Genomic DNA, 23,058 nt, shown 5'->3' with positions numbered 1-23,058 from the left:
TAGAACTACCATATGACCCAGCAATTCCACCCAAAAGAACTGAAAGCAGGGATGCGAGCAGATATTTGTACGCCCATGTTCACAGCAGCATTACTCAAAATAGCAGAAGGGTGCAAACAGCCCAAATGTCCACTGACAAACAAATGAATAAACAAAATGCAGCACAGACATACAACGAGAATTTTATTCCACCTTGAAAAGGAATGAGGTGCTGACATGGGCGACAGCGTGGATGAAGCCCGCAGACACGAGACTAAGTAAAATAAGCCAGACACAAAAGGACCAATACTGTGGGTATACGATCTAGAATAGGTTAATAAACAGACGGAAAGTAGGTCAGAGGTTACCCGGAGCTGGGGGAGGGGAGAGTGGGCACAGACTTTCAGTTTAGGAAGCTGAAAAAGTTCTGGAACTGGGTGGTGGGGATGCTTGCACAACACTGTGAATGTTACTTCATGCCACTGAACGATCTAAAAATGGTTACAACAGGACATTTTATGTTATGTATGTTTTACCTGGAAAAAAAAAACTTTAAAAAAATGTATAATTTCAGTGTGATAAAAGAAAGAGTAAAGAAATTAAAAGACAGGAGAATGGAAGAAAATAATAGAAACAGTAGTATAAGATTAATACACAGAAAAATCAGAGTTTCACCTTCTCCAAAATAAAAAAAATAAGCGTCCCAGCAGACAAAATGGCAAAGGGTATAAATAAGCAAATGGCCAACAGATGGCCAGCTCAACTCAATGAACAATTTGAGAAATGCAAATTCAAACAATCAGGTATAATCTCCTGTCCCTGGATTGACAATTTTTTTGTACTGATCATTTTGGGGGGGTTAACAGTGTTTTAACTGATAATATTTTTAAATGAACCATATCTACTGTTATTGGAGGGATGGTTAAACTGCAATGGAAAGTAATTTGGGATTAACTAACAATATTTAAATTTTGCATGTCTTTTAACACATTGATTCAAATTCTAAAATTTTTTTCTCTAGACACACATACAAAATCTCAGGCAACATGCTTAACCAAACTGAAGGAAACATCTGACCTCTCCTCACCTGGTGCCAAATTCTCAGCGGCCAGAAACAGAAAGAAAACGTGAAGCCTGATTAGTACGTGTGAGAAGTGACAGGTCAAGGCTGGTGTCTGACCTGGATAGAGACCCTTCAAACCTGGGTTTTAATGCCAAGTGACAGACTGAGAAGATGGCCTTAGGCCTTCACGAATCTGGAAACTAGGAATGAGACCCTTGCATATTGCTGGGCCCGTAAAGCTGCTCATTCCATTAATAGAAGAACCTAGTGGAGCGAGGAAGCATGTCACCCAATCCAGGTCTAGGCAGGCAAAATCAAATTCCATGAAAAATTAAAACCCCAAGACACATGTAGACATAGAGTCCAAATTGTGGTAAGAAAATCCCAAATCGGAAAATTAATGTAAAAATTTAGTCCTAACGCCCACTGAAAAAATCCTTGGCACAAGCTATCGTAAAGCCACTCAACAACCTAGGAATAAAACACAGAAAATAACTCTATAGAAGATGGATTCACAAAACTCACAATAAATAATTAACAAGCCCCATGGGAAGACAGTTCACGGTAAAAGGGAATCAGCACCAGTGAAGAGAAGCATTAGTAAACTTGGCATAGCAGAATAATCAAAAGAAGACTAAAATTAACTACATCTAAAATTACTGTAGGGATAAAAAGAGTAGAATCCATAATGAAAGAACAGAACTCTAAAAAAAAAAAAAAAAAACAAAAACCAGACATACTGAAAAGAACATAAGAGAACTTGTGGGAATTTGAAGAATCATTAAATTAGGGGAGGAAAGGGGGATGAAGAGAGACAGGAGTCCTCAAAGAAAGAAAGCACCCAAATCCTAAACTGAGGAAATAAAAATAAATACATACCTGATACACTGCAGTGACATTACAGGACTCCAAAGATAAAAATAAAATTATAAAAACAACCAGAGGGGGGAAAGATTTACTACCCACAAAGGAACAACAAATGAGACTAAGAAAATAGGTCTTATTAAGGAAAACCAGAAGATCATAGTACATAATATTGGCCAAGGGCTGGTCAAATTCAACAGACAATTCTGTACTCAACTAAACTGTTATTCAGATTGAGACCAGACAAAAGTGCCTAGGGATACAGGAAGACATAAACATACCTAGCATGCTTGATATAATGGGTATTTATAGAACCCTATATTGGAAAATGAGATACATTCTTATCGAGAACACCTAGAACATTTACATAAACAGAATCACTTTCTGAGCCAGAAAAGAGGTCTCAACTTGTAACAAAAAATGAATAAATAAAATTGGTAATCGGTAATAAAAAAAATACCCAAACTCTACCTACCTCATCCCCTTCAAACTATTATTTTAGGGGGCGCCTGGGTGGCTCAGATGGTTGAGCATCTGCCTTTGGCTCAGGTCATGATCCCGGGTCCTGGGATCAGGCCCCGCATCGGGCTCTTGGCTCGGCAGGGAGCCTGCTTCTCCCTCTGCCTGCCGCTCCCCCTGCTCATGTTCTCTCTCTCTCAAATGAATAAATAAAATCTTTCTTTAAAAAAAAAAAAAAAAACTATTATTTTAGAACAAAGATACTTAACAAAATTTTAGAAAATCAAATCTGATAATATATGATCATGACCAGGTGGACTTTATCCCAGGAATGTAAGGTCAGTTTAACATTTGAAAATCAATCAATATCATTGACCATATTAAGACCGAAATAGAAAAAACCCACATGATCCTATCAATCAATAGATGCAGAAAAAACATTTGGTAAAATCCAATATCCTTTCTGATTTAGACTCTCAGCAAGCCAGGAATAGAAGGGAACTTCCTCACCCTGACAAAGGGCATTTACAAAAACCTACAGCTAACATCATACTCAATCCCTTAAGATCAGGAACAAAGCAAAAATGTCCATTGTCACCACTTCTATTATTGGAGGTTCTAGTCAGTGCAGTAAGGAAAGAAATAAAAATAAAAGGCATCCAGATTGGAAAGGAAGAAGTAAAAATGTCTTTTTCACAAAAGACGTGATCACGTATGTAGGAAATCCTATGTAATCTACAAAAATATTAGAAATGACATACATGGGGCACCTGGGTGGCTCAGTCAGTTGAGCGTCAGACTCTTGATTTTGGCTCAGGTCATGATCTTGGGGTCATGGGATTAAACCCCCCACCCCCACCCCGCTTTGGGCTCCATGCTCACCGGGGAGTCTGTTCTTTCCTTCTCCCTCTCCCTCCCCCCACTCCCCCAGCTCACCTGTGCACCCAAGAGCACTCTCTCTCTCAAATAAAATAAATAAATAAATCTTAAAAGAAAAAAAAGAACTGACACGTGAGTTTAGCAAGGCTGCCAGCTACAATATCAATATACAAAAACCAATTTTATTTCTATATAAAAGCAATAGGAAACTGAAATTTTAAAATATACCATTTACAGAAACATCAAAAATATGCACTACTTAGGAATAAATCTAACAAAATATGGGCAAGACATGTACACTAAAAACTATAAAACATTTCTTAAAGAACCACCTAAATAAATGGAGACAGACCCTGCTCAGGGGTTGAAAGACTCCATATAATTTTAGAGGTCAATTCTCCCTAAATTGATTTATAGATTCAGTGCAATTCCAATCAAAATCTTAACAGGATTTTTTTTTTGGTAGAAAATGACAAGCTGATTCTAAAATTCATATGGAAATGCAGAGGACCTACAATACAACTCTGAAAATGGAGAACAAAGCTGGAGGATTTACCGTAAATGATTTCAAGACATAGTAAAAAGACAGTACTTACAGTATTGGTGTTAAGGTAGACAAACAGATCAGTGGAAGAGAGCAGAGAAACCAGAAGTAGACCCACACACAGGGTCAATTTGGAAAAAAATCTAAACACCCTTCAATATAAGAGTAGTTAAATAAATCGGGATTTTTAAAAATTATGGCACATCTATATATGGAAAAGTGTGTAGCTGTTAAAAGGCTAAGGTGAACCACACAATGACAGAGAAGAGCAACAATGTATGTAGGACATACTTATGTGTAACAAACAAAACCATGTGTGTGGGGTGGGGTGTGTTTTCAAGGCCAGGACGGAATTCACCAATTAACAGTAGTTACTCTTGCAATTGAAAGGGTAGACAATGGCATGTTCCATTAAATTTTACTGACTTATGGTATTTTAAAAATTGCGAAAGAGTTCATGCTCCCTCACAGGCTGAGGGAGTGCCGGCCACCACTAGCAGGACCGTGAAGGCGGCCAGCACGAAGCATGGCACATGGCTGGCCCATAACCAATGACGGTTTCCTTCCTTCCACCCACCACTTTACTTTTTACAAACACTGCAGCTATTTATTTATTAGGTGTGTGTACATTAAGGTATTACTATACTGATTATATTTCTCATGTGGTTTCTCATTAGAAAAAAGGATCCAAAAGCAAAACAGCACACATATGTATAAACTTAAAAACAAAGACAGAGAAGATAGAAATTAATCGGTGAGGCAAACATCGGGGCGCCTGAGGGGCTCAGTCAGGTAAGCATCTGACTCTTGGTTTCGGCTCAGGTCATGATCTCATGGGTCGTGGGATCGAGCCCCCGAAGCAGGCTCCGTGCTGGGCATGGAGTCTGCTTGAAGATTCTCTCCCTCTGCCCCTCCCCATACATGTACTCTCCCTCGCTCTCTCTGAAATAAATAAATAAATCTTTGAAAAAAATAGATAAGGCAAATGTGGGTATCAGGGCAGATACTGGAAACAAAACAGAAACCACTATCCTATGAACTTATCCTACAAACACAACTGTGCATCCTCAGCACCGGGAATACTGTGCACAGTGCTGACGGATTTCTAATAAGAAAGATGTCATGAAACTGGAGGAGATCCAAGGAAACGCAGCTGAAAAGATCAAGAGAACAGGGAGCCCGCCACGTGAGGAGAAGCTAAAAGGATTACGTACGATTCTTCGGCAGGGATGATAAGGCCACAGTTGCAGTCATTTTGAAGCTTGGCCAACACATCGAATGGTATGGATAAGAACAGAATAATTACACCTTGCTCACAAAACCGTACAAGACCAGCAGAAGGGAAGACCCCAGAAGACACCTGGGCACTAGCTGGGGACAAGGGCAGGCAAATGGCCAGCTGCGGTAGGAAGTAAACTCAGCACACACTTTAAGAGGCAAGCTGGCACGCGGAGCGCCTGTGACAAGGAGGAGAACAGAGCAGGCATGCAGAACGGAGAACACGCATCACCGTCCCCGAGAGTGGGACAGGATGAGGTCTTCAGGCGGGGATGTGCTGGCAACAGCTGCCGAGACCCCGTTAGCCTCCTCACCATCAACCTGGTTTCCTGACAAGCTGAGTGAGTCCACTCCTCACCATCCAGAGAGCTCAGAACGAAACTGAAAATATGAACAAATCCATGACTCAAAGTCAGGGACAGTTTGCCAAGGGAGACAGAATCCCTGCCAGTCTGTGTGGCCCCACTACAATCCCTCTTAGCACCAGGATCCACCGTGGACATGCTGAGGGGCTCTCAATATTGTCACTCTCAGTAGCAGTCTGCAAAGAATAACAATGACACTTCCCCAGGGTGTCGAAAACAGATGCTGGTGTTGTGGGACCTGACCCAAGGCAGCAGCTCCTGGGACCCTGGACCAGCAAGTCGGCCTAAGCTCAGACCCAAAGCATCAGGCAGCGCAACGGAGGAATGGCCCCCATTGTCCCCAACTGCTGTCCCCAACTCTATGCAGGACAGGCTTCGAAAGGTGGCAAATGAAAGCTGACCTCCAGTGCCAGGCTCCCTGTGCCCGTGAGAGGCGAAGCCAGCAGGCCGCATGCGTGCCAACTTACCAGGGCTTCCACTCCACAGGTAGTGGGGCCACAATGCCCTCCCGCGCCAGCCACATCAGCTCCGGTTCCTTGATGGGATCAATACCAATCTCTCTGGCGAATTCAAGAATTTCTGCAAGAAGAGGCAGGAGGATGAGAAAGGAAGGAAGTTGGGGATGTGGATGGACACAAGAAAAAAAATCACAATCAACCTTGTGCAATAATAAGAAATATACATGTTGGTCTCTGCCCCCAGTTCCTATTACTATTTAGCTTTTGACTCCAGTTCCTGAACCAGAGCTCCGAAAGCCCCTGGAACTTCCTGAGTAACAGAAGCATCTTTTCTTCCAATGAGGTGACTCTGGGCGGGCTCCTGGATGGGGGCTGGTCCCCAAAGAGACCAAGCCATGATTAAACCTTGGAACTTATAGCGGCACCTGGCTGGCTTAGCCGGTAGAGCACGCAACTCTTGATCTCGGGGTTGTGAGTTCAAGCCCCACTCTGGGTGTAGAAATTACTTAAAAATAAAATCTTGGAAAAAAGGGGGGAGGAGCCCACCTGGGTGGCTCAGTCAGTTAAGCATCTGCCTTGGGCTCAGGTCATGATCCACAGGGTCCTGGGATTGAGCCCTGTGTCAGCCCTGCTCAGCAGGGAACCGACTTCTCCCTCTGCCCCTCCCCCTGCTCGTATGCTTGTGCTAAATAAATAAATAAATAAATAAATAAATATCAACCTTAAAAAAAATAGAAGATGATGCTTGGAACTTTCAGCCTCACTCCCATCCTCTGGAGTGGGGAGAGGGGCTGGAAAAGGAGTTAATGATCAATTATGACTTGATGAAGAAGCTTCCATAAAAATCTCTAAACTATGGGGCTCAGAAAGCCTCTGGGTTGGTGAACACAACCACGTGCCAGGGGGATATCGCATCTCGAGTCCACAGAGACAGAAGCTCCTGCACTTGGGACCCTCTCAGACCTCACCCTAAGTATCTCTTCACCTGGCTATTCATCTGTATCTGTTATGATATCCTTTATTATATAATAAACTGGCAAATAGAAGTTTTAAGTGTTTCCCTGAGTTCTGTGGCCTGTTCTAGCAAATTATCTAACCCAAGGAGGGGAGCATGGGACTCTGGTGTCTAGCTTGTTGGTCAGAAGTACCAGGGACAGGGGCGCCTGTGTGGCTCAGTCATTAAGCATCTGCCTTCAGCTCAGGTCATGATCCCAGGGTCCTGGGATCGAGCCCCGCATCAGGCTCCCCGCTCAGCGGAAAGCCTGCTTCTCCCTCTCCCACTCCCCCTGCTTTGTGTTCCTACTCTCACTATCTCTCTGTCAAATAAATAAAATCTTGTTAAAAAAAAAAAAGAAGTACCAGGGACAGCCTGGGACTTGCTACGGACATCTGAAGTAAGGGCAGTCTTGGGGGACTGAGCCCTTAGCCTGTGGGATCGGATGCTCTCTCCAGGCAGACAGTGTCAGAACTGAACTGAACTGTAGGACCTATAGCTGGTGTCAGGAAAATCCCCACACATCTGGTGCCAGCATTTTGACTGTGAGAGTAAAGGAAAAGCAGAGTTTCTTCCTAGACAACCTTTTTTCTACTTCACCTTTACTTTCTAAATTTTCTTAAGTGAGCAGGTGTTATGTCTCTAAATATGAATAATAAACATATATAATTTTGTCTTCCTAAATTACAAATGGTACACCTGAATCAAAGCATGCTATCGCCATACTCCAAGAATGTAATCTGAAGCCAAGGATGACAAAAGCAAAACAATAAGACCAAGACATCAGGGGCGCCTGGGTGGCTCAGTCGTTAAGCGTCTGCCTTCAGTTCAGGTCATGATCCCAGGGTCCTGGGATCCAGCCCCGCATCGGGCTCCCTGCTTCTCCCTCTCCCACTCCCCCTGCTTGTGTTCCCACTCTCACTGTCTCACTCTGTCAAATAAATAAATAAAATATTAAAAAAAAAAAGACCAAGACATCAGTGTGGCAGGGGCCTGGGGAAGAAGCCCACCAGCCACAGCCAGAACCATCCTGAATGAGGGCAGCCTTACTGGGACACAAGCTCTCCCAAGATTTCCAAAATCTTGCTGCAAAAGTGCTCATCACTCAATCAACTAGCATGGACTGCACTAGAGAAGAGGAAGCCCCTTGAGGACCTTACTGACACACGACGGAGTCTAAACCATGAATGGAGATATGCACTGTGTGCCACGGGAGCAGAGACAAAGCAGTGACTTCTGCATGGGGCCAGGGGACATCTGCGCTGAGAAAGTGGGCTGATACTTGAGCAGCCTTGTTCTCCACTCTGAACGCTCTCTCCCATGACATGAAGGCAGTTGTTTCTTTTCCAATTTTGCTATGTATTAATGGACTCTGAGACTTGCGTTATACTCCTTTGGAAAGCATTTAGAAAGCTCTTTCATCAGAGATCTGGAGGAACAGGGGAGATGTATGTACTGAGCTAAGAGCTAGCTTACTTACAGGGAAAAAGATAGATGAACTAACCACTGGAATACGTCACCAGAGCCCCCGAGGAATAATGAGATAAATACATCGATGCTTCAGATGACAATAGCCCAGGCCAGAAAGGCATCACCAGTTTGGGTCATCTCAGGGGAGAATGTGGAGGTTGACACACCTGGGGACTAGGGAAGAAAAAGCGCTTTTTCAAAGGACCAGCTGGAATTTGGCTTGCCAGAGACTAACTTATTCGCAGATCTCACAAATATTTTTTGAGTGCTTACTATGTGCTGTGAACAAGAGAAATGGTCTCTGACCTTATGGAGTCTATATTCTAGGAGAAGAAACTACCATTAAAGAAGTAAACCGATAAATATACAAAGAATTAAATCTTTTTTTTTTTTTTTAAAGATTTTATTTATTTATTTGACAGAGAGAGAGACAGCGAGAGAGGGAACACAAGCAGGGGGAGTGGGAGAGGGAGAAGCAGGCTTCCTGCAGAGCAGGGAGCCCGATGCGGGGCTCGATCCCAGGACCCTGGGATCATGACCCGAGCCGAAGGCAGACGCTTAACGACTGAGCCACCCAGGCGCCCCAAGAATTAAATCTTCTGATAAAGGTAATGAAGGAAGTAAATGAGGTATGAGATAGAGAACGTCAAGGTGGAGGGGGCACTCCTTTGGAAAGGGTCAAGGGAAACCTCTCAGAATGGAACACAACTGAAACCTGTAGGAGACAAAGGAGCTAGCCATGCAGAGCACTGAGGAAAGAGCACTCAGGCAGAAGACCAGGTGCAAAGGGCCTGTGGCAAGTGGCTATCCTAAATATAATAGAATATTACTAAAAGCAGAGCCCTAATATGATCTGCTTTACACTGTAAGAACACTCTGGTGCAAGGTGGAGCATAAATAGGAAGGCTAACGTGCGGGTCCTTTCCTGAGGACACCTGGCTGCGGGTCCCGGCTGCACCGCTCAGCAGACCTGTGCCTGAAGGGAAGTTAGTTCACCTTCCTGTGCCTCATTTCCTCATCTGTAAAATGGGAATGATAACATTACCTAACTGATGGAGCTGCGAGGGTTGAAAAGGAAGTACATGTAGGGCTCCTGGCTGGCTCAGTTGGAAGAGCATGTGACTCCTGATCTCAGGGTTGTGAGTTCAAGCCCCACGTGGGGTATAGAGATCACTTAAATAAGTAAAAAAAAAAAAAAAAAAAAAAAAACCTTAAAAAAGCAAAGGAAATACATGTAAAGTTCTTAGCACAGAGACTGGCACAGAGGAGCACTCAGTAAATTCTGTTATTATTGCTGTTAAAAACAAAACAAAACACTGCTTTAGTTTTCTTCTCAAGAAATTGGGTCCCCCTTGGCTTCAGGACACACTGTATTTCATGGTATCCCCTATTATGTTTTCATTTATTTTTTAAGATGGACTTCTTTTTTAAAATATTTACTTATTCATTTATTTACTCATTCATTCATTTATTTATTTATTTTAAGGTTTTATTTTTAAGTAATCTCTACGCCCAATGTAGGGCTCGAACTCACAACCCTGAGATCAAGAGTCGCATGCTCTACCGACTGAGTCAACCAGGCACCCCTATATTTTCATTTAAAATTAATCATTGATCGGGCGCCTGGGTGGCTCAGTTGGTTAAGCGACTGCCTTCGGCTCAGGTCATGATCCTGGAGTCCCTGGATCGAGTCCCACATCGGGCTCCCTGCTCGGCAGGGAGTCTGCTTCTCCCTCTGACCCTCCCCCCCATCATGTGCTCTCTCTCATTCTCTCTCTCTCAAATAAATAAATAAAATCTTAAAAAAAAAAAAAAAAGAAAAAATTAATCATTGATCAGGGCGCCTGCGTGGCTCAGTTGATCAAGTATCTGCCTTTGGCTCAGGTCGTGATCCCAGGGTCCTGGGATAGAGCCCCACACCAGCCTACTTGCTCAGTGGGGAGTCAGCTTCTTCCTCTCCCCCTGCTCGTTCTCTCTCTAATAAATAAATAAAAATTTAAAAATTAAATTAAATTAATCCCTGATCCAACCCAAAGTCAGCAAACTTTTTCTGTAAAGGGCCAGACAGTAAATATTTTAGGCTTCGTGGGTGACAGGGCTCCTGTCACAACCACTCAACACTGCCCTTGTGCCATGAAAGCAGCCACAGACAATACATAAGCAAATAAGCATGGCTATTTTCTAATAAAACTTTATTTACAAGAAGGCAACAGGCCAGGTTAGGTCCATGGACTACAGTATTCCAACCCCTGATCTAACCAAATATACGGAGAGGCCCTGCACGCATAGCGTACTTCGTATTAGAAGGACAGAGATAATTCCTGCGCTCGAAGAACTATTACAGGGCACCCCAGACCTCTTACCTTGCTCACTGGGGATGTAGGTCTCATCATAGTCTTCCTCCAGAACCAGCTGGTCTCCTATGCGGATGGGTCTTCCCGCCATGATTGGTCTGGGCTCGAACACCTAGGTCCCAAAGACCTGCACCCAAAGAGAACATCAGTGACCCAGCTTAAAAGGGGAAAAACTGGAGCTGCGTCATGGAGCACCTGGATCAGACCAGACCATGCAAGCCAACTCAGCCGGGGATTTTCCAACTCCAGGGACAGTGAAGGGTGGGACCAACGGCTCAGAACTCGGGCCTTCTAGGCTCTGCACCTGGGAAAGTTCCTTGAGACACACCTCCCAAAGGCTTGCTGAATACTCGGTGGGTCACAAAAGATCTGGAAACCCAGCCCTCTCAAGAGTTTGACTTCATACCCCCCCCAACACAGGAGAAATAATCCACAGTATAGGACCCCTGCTAGAAAACCCTAGTGAAACACCAAAGGAACTAGCAACACCCCCCCCCATATACCAATGTATCCCAGTGCAGTCACACTGTCTCAACACACATCCCTATTTGCATTCAGCAATGCCCTCAGGGAGCTTACGATCTAGTGGAAGTAGCAAACACATCTTCAACAGTGGAAGGCAGAAGGGGAATAAAACCATCTTGCTCTGGAGGTACTGAGAGAGAAGGAACATTCCCGCTGAAGGGAGGAAGGCAGGCTTTTTCAAGGGGCTGGGGACCAAAGGCAGTCAAGAGTGGTGTAAGTGGAGGTGTTCTAGGCAAGGGGGCGTCGGGTGCAGACGAGCGGTTCTGGAGTGCTGGACCCCAGCAGGCATAGCAGGGGCTGGGGCGGAAAGCCAGGTCGCGGCCGAGCGCCGTGCAGACCATGCGGAAGAGCCTCGCCTCTCCCCTGTGGCAGAGGGGAGCCACTGAGGGCTTTGGTGAAAGAAAGTGGCACAGAGTGGCCTTTTTCTAGGATGAGAAGGCTGGCAGGAGGGGCATGGCAGGACCGGGGGAATGAGACTGGTGTCGGGAAAACCACGGAGGAGGCCACCATCCAGGGGAAAGACGACGAGGCCTTAAACGAGGGCAGAAGCAGAGAGAAGGCAGAAGGGACAGATGCCGCAATGGCAGGTTTAACAGGACCAGGAAGGAGGACGGGGGTAGAAAGTTTCCAACTGGAAACCAAGGTTTGTAGCTCCAGGGATGGGACAGCGTCGAATTGTTCAACTGACAAGCTGGCCCCGTTCTAGAATTGCTCCTCCCTTCCAATCCCTCCTCCTATAACTACCTCAGGACCCCGGTCACAACTCTTCCCTACGGCAGCTCCCACACTGAAGCTCCCGATGATGCGGGGACAAGTCACCCTGTAAAGTGGCTGTGGTGCAGCTGGGAGTGCTGTCGCCACCCTGATGTGACCGACAGGAACCTAGAGAAGCAGGGCCTGACCTCTTCAGAAGCTGACACTGTTCCCCCGGGAGCAGCGAACACAGCACAGCCCTCTTATAGCCGGGGAAGGGAGCAGAAAGACCCCGTCATCCAAAAGGTCAGGATGCATCCTCTAATGAGCGCTCATGGCCCGATCTGGTGGCTCTGAATCTGTCCCCAGACCCCTAGAGAGGGACCCCTGATAAACAGCACAGGATATAGGAGGGACCATTACTATGGTCCTCTCTGCACCCTGACAGCTGACAGATGAGCAAGGAAGGTATCTTGCCTCAGGACTCATGAGAGATGGCTGCCTGTGTCAGCCCACTGCAGCCAAGGGAGTCAGGCTCTGCCCCCCTCTCATTCCCACTGTGACACCTCCAAGCACTCACTTCGTGCCGCAGGAAGACAGGCTAATGGAAGAAGCATTCTCCTCTGCAGTACATCAACCCAAGTGGAGATCTGCTTCCTACCCGAGGAACCCGTAACATCCTGCGGAAGTAACGTTCCCTCCACACACAGTCAGAGAGAACTGGGGTCACCGACTCTGGAAAAGCAGGGCAGAAAGGTACCAGAAACCAGGGTGGATGATGTGGCTTAAGGAGCCACCGGAATCTTGAATTCTCTGAGTTAGGGAGGAGAGGGAAAGGGAAAGGATCTCTGGGGACATCAGGCTAGCCATCATTCAATCCAACAGGGCAGTGATCTATTACAAGGCACTGTATCAGCCATCTCAGATCATTTGAGAAATCCCACATTTGAGAGATGTCACATATCCCTAGACATATCCCATCTCGGGAAAGCATGGGGCAAGTAAATCTCTTTGTGGCAGAATACCTATTTAGCTATATTTAAAGGTCAGGAAAAACCAGGAAAATCTAAATTCATGGATCATTCCAATATCAAACAAATCTTCCATCAGAAAAAAATTAAGATGTGGGTGGGCTATATTCTACCTCCTTTCTTTGCCTTATCTGCCTTAAGAAAGGATGTGGGTAAGGGCAGGACCAAAAGGACAGGAACTGTAGGATGAGGAAGGTGGCAGGAAGAGAAATCCTATGCCTTTAATGGCTACTAGAGATCATTTATTCATTCGAGAATATTTACTGAGCACCTACTAAGTTTACTTCTTGCTGGCACTAGAGATGCGATGAGGAATAAAAACACCTGCAAGCGAACAGAGCATACTTACACACACATATGCATAATGAGAGTTCCCTGTGTCTGGATTTCTTCCACTCTGCTGGAACAGTTACAGAGAAAGTGCAGCAGAGAAAAGACTTACTGAAGAAGGCACTGGGGAGAAGGCGGGAGACATGAGAGGTGATTATGTAGTGGTAACTGAGCATGGGTCTGGGAACATTCTTGGCTCTGAATCCCAGCTCTGCCACTTACCAGCAGGGCAAGCTGTCTCAGTTTTCTCATCTGTAAAATGGAGATAACAAGGTCTATCCCAAAGGGTTGTGAGAATCAAATTATTCCATACATGGGGGACACCTGGGTGGCTCAATCAGTTAGGCCTCTGACTCTTGATTTCAGCTCAGGTCAAGATCTCAGGGTCATGAGATCGAGCCCCATGTCTGGCTCCACACTCAGCTGGGAGTCTGCTTGAGATTTTCTCTCTCCCTCTGCCCCTCCCCCACTCACACTCACTCTTGCACCGGCTCTCTCTCTAGAAAAAATAAATCTTTAAAAAAATAAAAATAAGGGGTGCCTGGGTGGCTCAGTCGTTAAGCATCTGCCTTCGCCTCAGGTCATGATCCCAGGGTCCTGGGATCGAGCCCCACATCGGGCTCCCTGCTTGGCGGGAAGCCTGCTTCTCCCTCTCCCACTCCCCCTGCTTGTGTTCCCTCTCTCGCTGTGTCTCTCTCTATCAAATAAATTAAAAAATCTTTAAAAAAATAATAATAAAAATAAATTATTCAATACATGTAAAATACTTAAAACATAGTAAGCTCTCAATAAATGTGAGTTGTTGTTATTACTGTAACTATTTACATATTTGAAAGCCCTATTCTACCTTGTTCCAGGGGACAGATCGAGTACCAGGGAATGTAAGTGAAGGCCTTTCCAACGTTCAATGACCACTTATTGAACACCTACCATGGGCTGGCACTGTGCTGTTAGGGCTACAAGCCTGATTGCACAAGGTCCTGAACTCTAGCTGAGCCTCGCTAAGAAGCCAAACACATAAAGACATGGTTGTAAAATGTGTGAAGCACCTTAAGTAACAGGAGGTACAACAGGAAACCAAGGTAGGGATGACTAACCTTATTTTGAAAGATCAGGGAAAGCATCAGAGTAAAGGACCAATGAGAGGGCTCTTCAAGAATAAGCAGGAGCTCACCAGGATAAGGGAATAGAAGGCAGAAGAAACAGCATGCACAAAGGCAAAGAGGCAGGAAGAACACTGTGGGTACAGAGAATTCATTATGACAACAAAAGTTTATATTCACTGAACACTTCCTATGTTCCAAGAACCGTACTAATGCTATATATACATCATCTCACCTCGTCCTCTCCAAGAGGTAGAAAATATTCTCCTTGTTTTTCAAATAAGGAAAGTGAGGCTCAGCAAGGTTAAATAAAAAAGAACAACTTGCCCAAGGCTTCACAGATAGCAAAGGGCACAGCATAACATGCATGCTGCCCCCACGTCTCTCTGACCCCAAAGCCTGAGGTCTTAAGCACTCTGACCCGACCAGAACGCAAGGGGCAATGGGAGAAGCGGCAGGAGAGAGATCTACCGTGGAAGGCCAGGAGCACACTATAAAGGGCTTGGGAGGATTTAGGTTGTATCCTGTGTGTGATGAGGAGCCAGCACAGGATTTCACAAAGGAGACTGGCATGACCAGATCTGCAGTTTAGCAAGATATTCTGACAGCTGTCTAAGAACTAATTAATTTCAGGAGGGCAAGGACAGAAGAAGCAGAGCGACCACTTAGGAAGCTTTCCTGAAAGCACAGGCAAGAAATTATGAACTAAGCCGGTGGCTGTGAGAAAGAAAGGAAAGACCAGATGCTTAGGGTATTAGGAGGCAGAATAACAGGACTTGAAGTCTGCAGCAAGTGAAGAACAGGGAGGAGGGAAATCAGGGCACTTAGACCAGCACGGGATTATCTGTTGGCTTCTATGCCTTGCCCAATAGCCCCACCTAGCACACTCCCTAGAATATAAGAAATGCCCAGCAAATGTTTGCTGCGTATATCTTATGAATGAATTCCAGGTGCAGACCTGGCTGAGTGAACGGTGAAGTCCTTTACTGACACAGGAACTACAAGAAGAGGCACAGATCTGGGGGGCTAGGATGGTGGGGGAGGCATGCAGCTGGAGATGATCAGTAAGCAGGTCTGAGCTCAGGAAAGGGGTGTGACGAGCTCACCGTAGTTAAACAGACGGTCACTGAACTTGCGGGGGAAATCACCCAGTTGCGGCCTATGGTGAGCAGAAAACACAGGCCTGCAAAGAGTTAGGAGACCCGGGAGCGAGGAGTCATGGAAGCCAAGTGAAGGCTGCCATTCGAGGTGGAGGAGGTAGATTTTTTAAATCAGTACAAGGAAAGGAAGGGAAAAACAAACCTCCAAAACTCCCTGACTTGCCCAGCTGACCCAAAGACGGCAGAAGGTCGGGCTAGCCCTGGATTCGGGCACGGGGGAAGCCTCCCCACGAGAGGGGTATTCGAGCGAGGTTCGGAGGCCGGGCCTCACACTCCAACCACGGACAGAACAAGTAAACGGGCGCCCCAGCAAGCTCACACGCTGTCACTGGCGCTCGGGGGCGCCGCTCGCTCCCCGCCGGCACCCCAGCCCAGCCCAGCCCAGCCCAGCGCCCCTTCCGCCACTCGGAAAGATTCAGGACGGATGCACCCTAGTCCGGCCGCTCCTTCCCAACCTCTCCCTCCAGTTCCCGCCCACAATCGTGCTCCTCCCGCTCGCGGACACACGAGTGTGTCCCAACGCTCCCGCTTCCCTCCTTCCCCCGCCACCCGACCCCTCCCTGGAGGAGGTCCTCACCTGTCCCCCGCCCCGGGAAGCACTGGGCCACCGCTCCCGGCTCCGCGCGGCTTCCCCAGCACCACCCCGGCTCCCCGCTTCCAGGGACGCCGGGGTGTTGCCCTGAAGGGGCCAACAAGCACTTCCGGAAAGGGTACCAGCCTAGCAACTGAGAGTCCCGCCTCTACACAGAGCCAATAGGTCGCTGAACGAGGACCTTGGCACTGGATTGGTTATAGGTCCCGTCGGGTCACGGAGAAATTATGCACGTTTCCCGTTGCACGATGGGAGTTGTAGTCCAAGTTAGTCGAGGGGGTCGTAAGAGAGCTCTGAATTTGTTAGGAGAGGAATTTCTTCCCCGGGCAGGAAAGAGTCATTCACAGTATTTATGGTAACGCGAATTAATTAAGGCAATCTATTCGTCATCATTGTTTAAGTAGTGTGATTAATATCAGGTGAATAAGACACTGACCATCAGTAACCAGTTGAATCTCTAATAAACAGGTAAGGGGAGACCACCTCCCCCACCCCCGCAGAAAACGCTTCCCTGTGCTCAGATGAAATCGGTGAGCCCTTAACCAGGATTTAAGAGCTGTGGTTTCCGTTATTTACCTTTTCACCCAGAGCGCAGGGCTCAGTTTGAATGTCTGCAACATTGGGGATAACATCTCTCATAAGTATTTCAAATAGTCTGTTTAGGAAGAAAAAAGTGACAGGGGTTCCTGGCTGGCTGGGGGCGTGGGGGGGGGGGCGGAGTGCCTGCGATTCTTGATTTTGGAGTCGTGAGTTGGGGCCCCACGCTGGGTGTAGAGATGACTTAAATTCTGAAGAAGAAGAAAGTGACACAATGTGTAGCCCCCTCCACAGCTCTTTCTGGCAAAAGGGTTGCTATTAATATAATCCCAAAGAGCTTAAGTTTGCTTAGGTGGAGGGCAAATCTTTTCCCTCAAGTGTCCTCAATCTCCTAGAGAAGTTAATGGGGGCAAAGAAGTTAAGAGGGCCATTACACCAATGGGAAACTGGGGGGGGGGGGGCAGAAAAGTGAACTTCCCAGTTGGAGAGAATGAAGCACCTAGAGCAGATCCTGACAGTTCTGTTGTGGAAATGGATCTGGCTCCTACCAACTCCTACCAACTCCTAAAACCACTAGGCCCTGGTCCCAGAATGCGGAACTCAGGTCGTTGTCCCTGTAGATCCCAAGTCAGACATCCAGAATGTATTCTTCTTGTTTAACTTCAGCTCTTTCTGTGGCAGCTCTGCTTCTACTTCCTTTATTCTGCCGGCAGATGACAAATCATTGCCCCCCTTCCTCTCCACACTCCTTAAAAGTCTCCCTGAGGGGCAAGAGGGACCGACTAGGATAGGACTCTGAGGGCTCACCCCCTCATCCACCACAGACCTTATACAAAACATGACCCAAAAAAACTATTGGTAGATTTGGTCTCTATGTCTCAGAACTTGTAATCAATCCAGTTGACTTTAATTGCCATCAAAATTCTTAACTTTTATTCCTTAACATGGGTCCCTTTCTATCTCATGGGGAGAGCTAATAAAATCAGGGTCACCAAGGGATTAGTGGGATTACCCCACACAGATAAACAATTTGCATTTTATCAGGTTGCCCTATAGGTTTGTTCTTCAAAATGCAAACCAATTTATAAAATGCTCTTAGGTAAACACAATCAAGAAAGCAAATCTTTGGGGGAAAATAACAAAAATGACACACCAATTGATATGCCAGTAATATACCCAATGAGTGAGGAAGAGAGATAAAGAATTTTATCCATTGTAGGTTAGCTTCTGCACTCAAATATGTGGGAGGAAGAAAACAAAATAGGTCCCAAAATTTATGCCATACCCCCAAGTCAGAAATTACACCGTTAGAACTTTTTCTTCTCTTTTCATACTGTTTACTTGTAACATACAGAAAATCACCCACATAATAAGAAAGAAAAACCCTTGTTAACCCTACAATTTTTTAAGGATATAAAGGTGTGAAATGCTCCCTCTACTCTTTCAGTCCACCATATTTAAAATTGGAAACTGCCCTTCTACCTCTCTTCTCTGCTTTATTTTCCCCCATAGTGTATATCACCATCTGACACACTGTATATTTTTTTTATTTATTTATTTTACTATCTGTCTCCCTATGGAAGATGTGAATTGCATGAGGAGAGGAATTTTGTCCATTTTATTTATTGCTATATCCACAGTGCCTAAAACAATGCTTAGCATGTAGTAGGTTTTCAATACACACTTGCTGAATGAATAAATAAGCCAATTGAAGGAAGGAATTTCACACTTCAGAAGAAACCACTGTTGACATTTTGGTTTCTATCTCCCAGACTTTTTAATGTTTATGCAAGTGTAAATTTATATGCATGCATATATATGCACACGTGCATCTTTTTTAATTTTTGCAGAAATGAGATCATAATGTACATATTGTTCTACAATGTGCTTTTTCACTTAACATCTTTCAAGGTGAGTTCATAATGAGTTACTCCATTCTTTATAATGGTGAAGTAGGATTCCATTAAATGAATGTCTCCTTCCCCTACAGGTAATCATTCATTTTGTTTCCAAAGTGTCGGTATTAAGTACATGCTGAATACATTGTATTCATTGGATAGGATCTTAGAAGTGACATTGCTCAAAGAGTTTACATTTTTTACGTTTTAATAGACATTGCCAAATTTCTCTCTAAAAACAGAACAATTTTAGCCCAACCAACACTTTCACCAACACCAAAAATTTCCGGTGTGAGAGAGAGAAAATTTCCTTCATATGGATTATCTCATTTGAATCTTACATTACAATCAATCAATCAATCAATAATGGTATCTAAATGTTGTTGTGACTGCATTCTTTCACTATTAATGAAGTTGAACTTTTTCCCAAATGTTTCTTGGCCATTTGAATTTCTTCTATTAATTATCAATTCACATTCTTTGTTCATGTTTCAGCCATGTTGGTTGGGATTTTATTGACTTGTAGATGCTCTTTGTATACTATAGACATTAACCCTTTGTCTCTTTATTATATGAATGTCTCCATAGTAGGAATGTCTCCTACTCTGTGACTTATCTTTTAACTTTGTAAATGTCATTTTTCATTTTGTAAATGTTGTAGTGATAATAACGCTAATAGCTAAAATTTACTGAGCATTTACAGTATGCCAGACACCATTCTAAGTGCTTCATATGGATTATCTCATTTGAATCTTACATTACAAGGTATGTACTACTGTTATCCCCATTTACAAATTGAGACCTACAAAGGATAAGGAACTAGCCTGGGGTCTCCTAGGTTCTAAGTGGAAGAACCAGACTTGGAATACCAGAAGTGATTCTACAGAAGTTTTAAAAATTCAAGTAGTCAAACCTGCCCATTAAAAAAAACAAAAAACAAGAACTCTGAGTTTTGTTAGAGAGACCTTCTTTAACTAAGAATATTAAATATTCCTCTATTTTTTCTGTAGTTTTATTTTTCATGTTAAACCCTTTGATCTATCTGAAATTTATTTTTACGTGAGATAGAGATTTCATTTTCTTTCCTTCCAAATGGATAGCCAATTGTCCCAAAAACAGTTATTGAAAGATATATCAATTTCTTTTTGATATGAATGTCATCTTTTTTTGTATGATCTAAGTACTTTTTATTTTTTTATTTTATTTTTCTATTTTATTTTTTTATATAATACCCAGTGCTCATTACATCATGTGTCCTCCTTAATGTCCATCACCCAGTTACCTCCATCCCCCCACCCCTCTCCTGTCCAGCATCCCTGTTTGTTTCCTATGATTAAGAGTCTCTTAGGGGGCGCCTGGGTGACTCAGTGGGTTAAGTGTCTGCCTTAGGCTCGGGTCATGATCCCAGGGTCCTGGGATCAAGCCCCGAGTCAGGTTCCCTGCTCAGTCAGGAGCCTGCTTCTCCCTCTCCCTCTGCCTGCAACCCCCCTGCTTATGCTCTCTCTCTAATAAATAAAATAAAATCTTTAAAAAAAAAAGTCTCTTGGCGTTGTCTCCCTCTCTGATTTTGTCTTGTTTAATTTTTTCCTCTCTTCCCCTATGATCCTCTGTTTTGTTTCTTAAATTCCACATATCAGTGAGATCGTATGATAATGGTCTTTCTCTGATTGACTTATTTCGCTTAGCATCATACCCTCTAGTTCCATCCACATCGTTACAAATGGCAAGATTTCTCTTTTTTTGATGGCTGAGTAGCATCAATGTCATCTTCATCACATACAGAATTTCCATGCATACATTGATCTATTGATTTTTTTAAAATCGATTTTTATTTTTAAACTTGTGTCTAATCACCTTATGGGTTAAGATTTTCTACTCATATCATATCTGCAAGTAAGCATTCCTTTGCTCTCTGATATATTTTATAATTGCTCCATGCATTTATTATCTAATATTAATGCCGCAAAGAGGGAACAAAAATCTCACAGACACTCTACACAGTTTTACAAGACACACTGCAGGGAAAAATGTGACTTAGAAGGATTGACAGTATCCTTGGGTCTTGGTGGACGCGTTCCTGGGGGGGGGAGTGGACCTCTAATTCCTGGTGGAGAGGGTCTCATTCCTGGAGGGGGCATGCCTTGAGCGGGGCATCCTTCGAGCATGGGGAACCCAACTGGTGGGCCCATGGGCGGTCTCATACCAAGTAGAGGGGCCACAAGGTCTGGAGGTGGTGTTGCTCGGCTCTCAGAAGTGGGTGGGGTCCCCCATCTAGACGGGTATCGAGTTGGGGCTCCAGCATTGCTGGCAGGAGCCACAACTGCACAGCTGCTCTAGCACCTCTTCCCTGCAGCCCCCCAACCCCTCGGACAGGGCCTGCTAACCCAACAGGAGCCTGGGGAATTGGGACAGCCGCTGGTGCCCCAGGGCCTCCTGCAGCTCCAACAAGTGGTATCCGAGCAATCCCAGTATCTTTGGGGGGTGGTGCCCCCACAGTCATGGAAACCACGTTCTCCCCATGTAGCCACACCAGACCCCAAACCCGCTTTTCTTCCTTGTCTGGCTGCTTCAGATTCTTGGGCTTGGTCTTCCTGAATTCATCACAATCACAGAGGATCAAGTTCATATGCTTGGCGAAAGCCTTAAAGGTGCCAATGAATGTGCCAGTGGCTTGGTCGGTAGAGCTTGTGACGCCTGATCTCGGGGTTGTAGGTTCAAGCCCCATGTTGGCTGCAGAAATTACTTTAAAAAAAAAAAATCTTGGCAAGGAAGATTTGGCCATTTTGCAGGCCACCTCTCATTCTATAATCAATGTGCTGCAGCATCTCGCTGTTCTTTCCCACAGTCATGGTTGCTGTTCCACCAAATCCAAGGTCTGCAGCAAGGTTGCAGGATCCTTAAGACCTGAGGGAAGGCTTCAGATAAAGGTATGACGCAGATTCTCTTACCAACAGTGCAAACTTGGGGCAGAAGCTTCAAATGGTAGATGGAGCCTGGTTTTTTACTTGGAAATCAGCTACCTGGATATTCCAGTCCTGCTTTCACCACCTCTTGGCGTCTCAGCTAAGAATGCCTGTCTCGGTTGCCCCTGGAAATCCTCCCCGGGCACCTGCTGCTGCTGACATCGCTTTGGGTATGACTGACACTCTTGGTGGCTCAGCGAGGCTGTCCTTCTACATTTGACTTAGACTTCCACCTCTGGTACGTGCTGTTCTGTAGTCCGTCTCGGGTGTAAGCGGTCTCTGGCCGGCTCCATCGCTCTCCTTGGCCGCACCTCAGAACAGACCGTCAGGCATCTCTGGCGACCACTCACTCCACTCTGCTTGCTTTCTAGTATTTATAGCACTTGTTTCATGTTCTCATCCTACTCAATTAGCTAGGCTGATCTAAACTCTGTGGGAGGCGCGCCTAGCTGGCTCAGCAGTGGAGCATGGGATTCTTGATCTCAGGGTCATCAGTTCAAGCCCCAAGCTGGGTGTGGAGCCTACTAATAAATAAATAAATAAATAAAATAAAAAATGTATGAACTACGTGGGAGAAGAGTAGTGATAATGACCTTCCTTTGGCTAAGCCTGACTCTAATGGGAGTAAGTTCAGCCTCTCCACTATTATGTTTTCTATGATTTTTCTGTTAGGTTGTTTGAGAAGTTCCCCCTTCATTTTTATCAGAATTACTGAATTTTAACAACAGCTTTCCACACTGCTTAAATAATATGTTGATTTGGGGCGCCTGGGTGGCTCAGTCGTTAAGCGTCTGCCTTCGGCTCAGGTCATGATCCCAGGGTCCTGGAATAGAGCCCCGCATTGCATTGGGCTCCCTGCTCGGTGGGAAGCCTGCTTCTCCCTCTCCCACTCCCCCCTGCTTGTGTTCCCTCTCTCGCTGTGTCTCTCTCTGTCAAATAAATAAATAAAATCTTTAAAAAAAAAATAATATGTTGATATAATCGTATGGCTTTTCTCCTTTAAGCTGTTAGAGCTCTGAAGCTTTTTGTTTTAAGCTCTCACTGGTTAATATACAGATACTTCTCCGAGTGATAACACTTTGAAGCTGACAGTAGCCGTTTGCCCTGAGTCTGACTGGCAGCCCAGAAATGAGGAGGCTCTTGGGGACTCACGGCATTTGGGGTGGAGGTGAGGGCAGGTAGAGTATCACAGGCACAGAAAGATTCAGGTGAGAGAAGACCCACAAGATTGCAGGCTCCAGTGGAGACAAATCGCCCCTGCACTTTCCCCTTTGCACCTTGCTTATGCAGTTGGCTGCCTAGAATACCCTTCCATCCCTCTTACTCTTGCTCCCCCAATCTCTGCCCGTGCAAATCCCACCCATTCTTTACAGCTCAAATTAAATACCTCCTCCTCCCACCCAGTCATTCCAGATCCCCAGATGGCCCCCCAAGTCCCTACTCGTCAATGCCACATCGTCTGGTATGGTGCACGTGCATTTTCTCTCTCCGTGTAGCCCCAGTGGCTGGAAGAATGCCT

At 45.2% G+C, this 23,058-nt stretch overlaps 1 protein-coding gene and 2 pseudogenes across 9 annotated transcripts in view; all 3 read right to left on the bottom strand.

The window, feature by feature from the left end:
* Positions 1–16,227, bottom strand: part of CEP164 (centrosomal protein 164) — a 66,137-nt gene extending 49,910 nt beyond the window's left edge. For all 9 annotated transcript variants that reach the window (XR_004302233.1, XM_032427856.1, XM_032427860.1 and 6 more), the window contains exons 1-3: positions 16,127–16,227; positions 10,717–10,834; positions 5,899–6,010 (exon numbers count right to left, since the gene is read on the bottom strand). Coding sequence is in view for 8 of the 9 variants with exons in the window: in XM_032427856.1 (XP_032283747.1) it covers positions 5,899–6,010; positions 10,717–10,798 (194 nt within the window). In the remaining variant the exon portion in view is untranslated. The remainder of the gene's footprint in view (positions 1–5,898; positions 6,011–10,716; positions 10,835–16,126) is intronic.
* A 4,352-nt stretch (positions 16,228–20,579) lies between these two features.
* Positions 20,580–21,517, bottom strand: LOC116646824 (annotated as a pseudogene).
* Positions 21,518–21,592: 75 nt separating this feature from the next.
* Positions 21,593–21,904, bottom strand: LOC116646823 (annotated as a pseudogene).
* Between the last annotated feature and the right edge of the window lie 1,154 nt (positions 21,905–23,058).

Source organism: Phoca vitulina, unplaced genomic scaffold, assembly GCF_004348235.1.
Source record: "Phoca vitulina isolate PV1807 unplaced genomic scaffold, GSC_HSeal_1.0 scaffold38, whole genome shotgun sequence".
Taxonomy (NCBI): Eukaryota; Metazoa; Chordata; class Mammalia; order Carnivora; family Phocidae; genus Phoca; species Phoca vitulina.
This window is presented reverse-complemented; position numbering and strand designations above follow the sequence as displayed.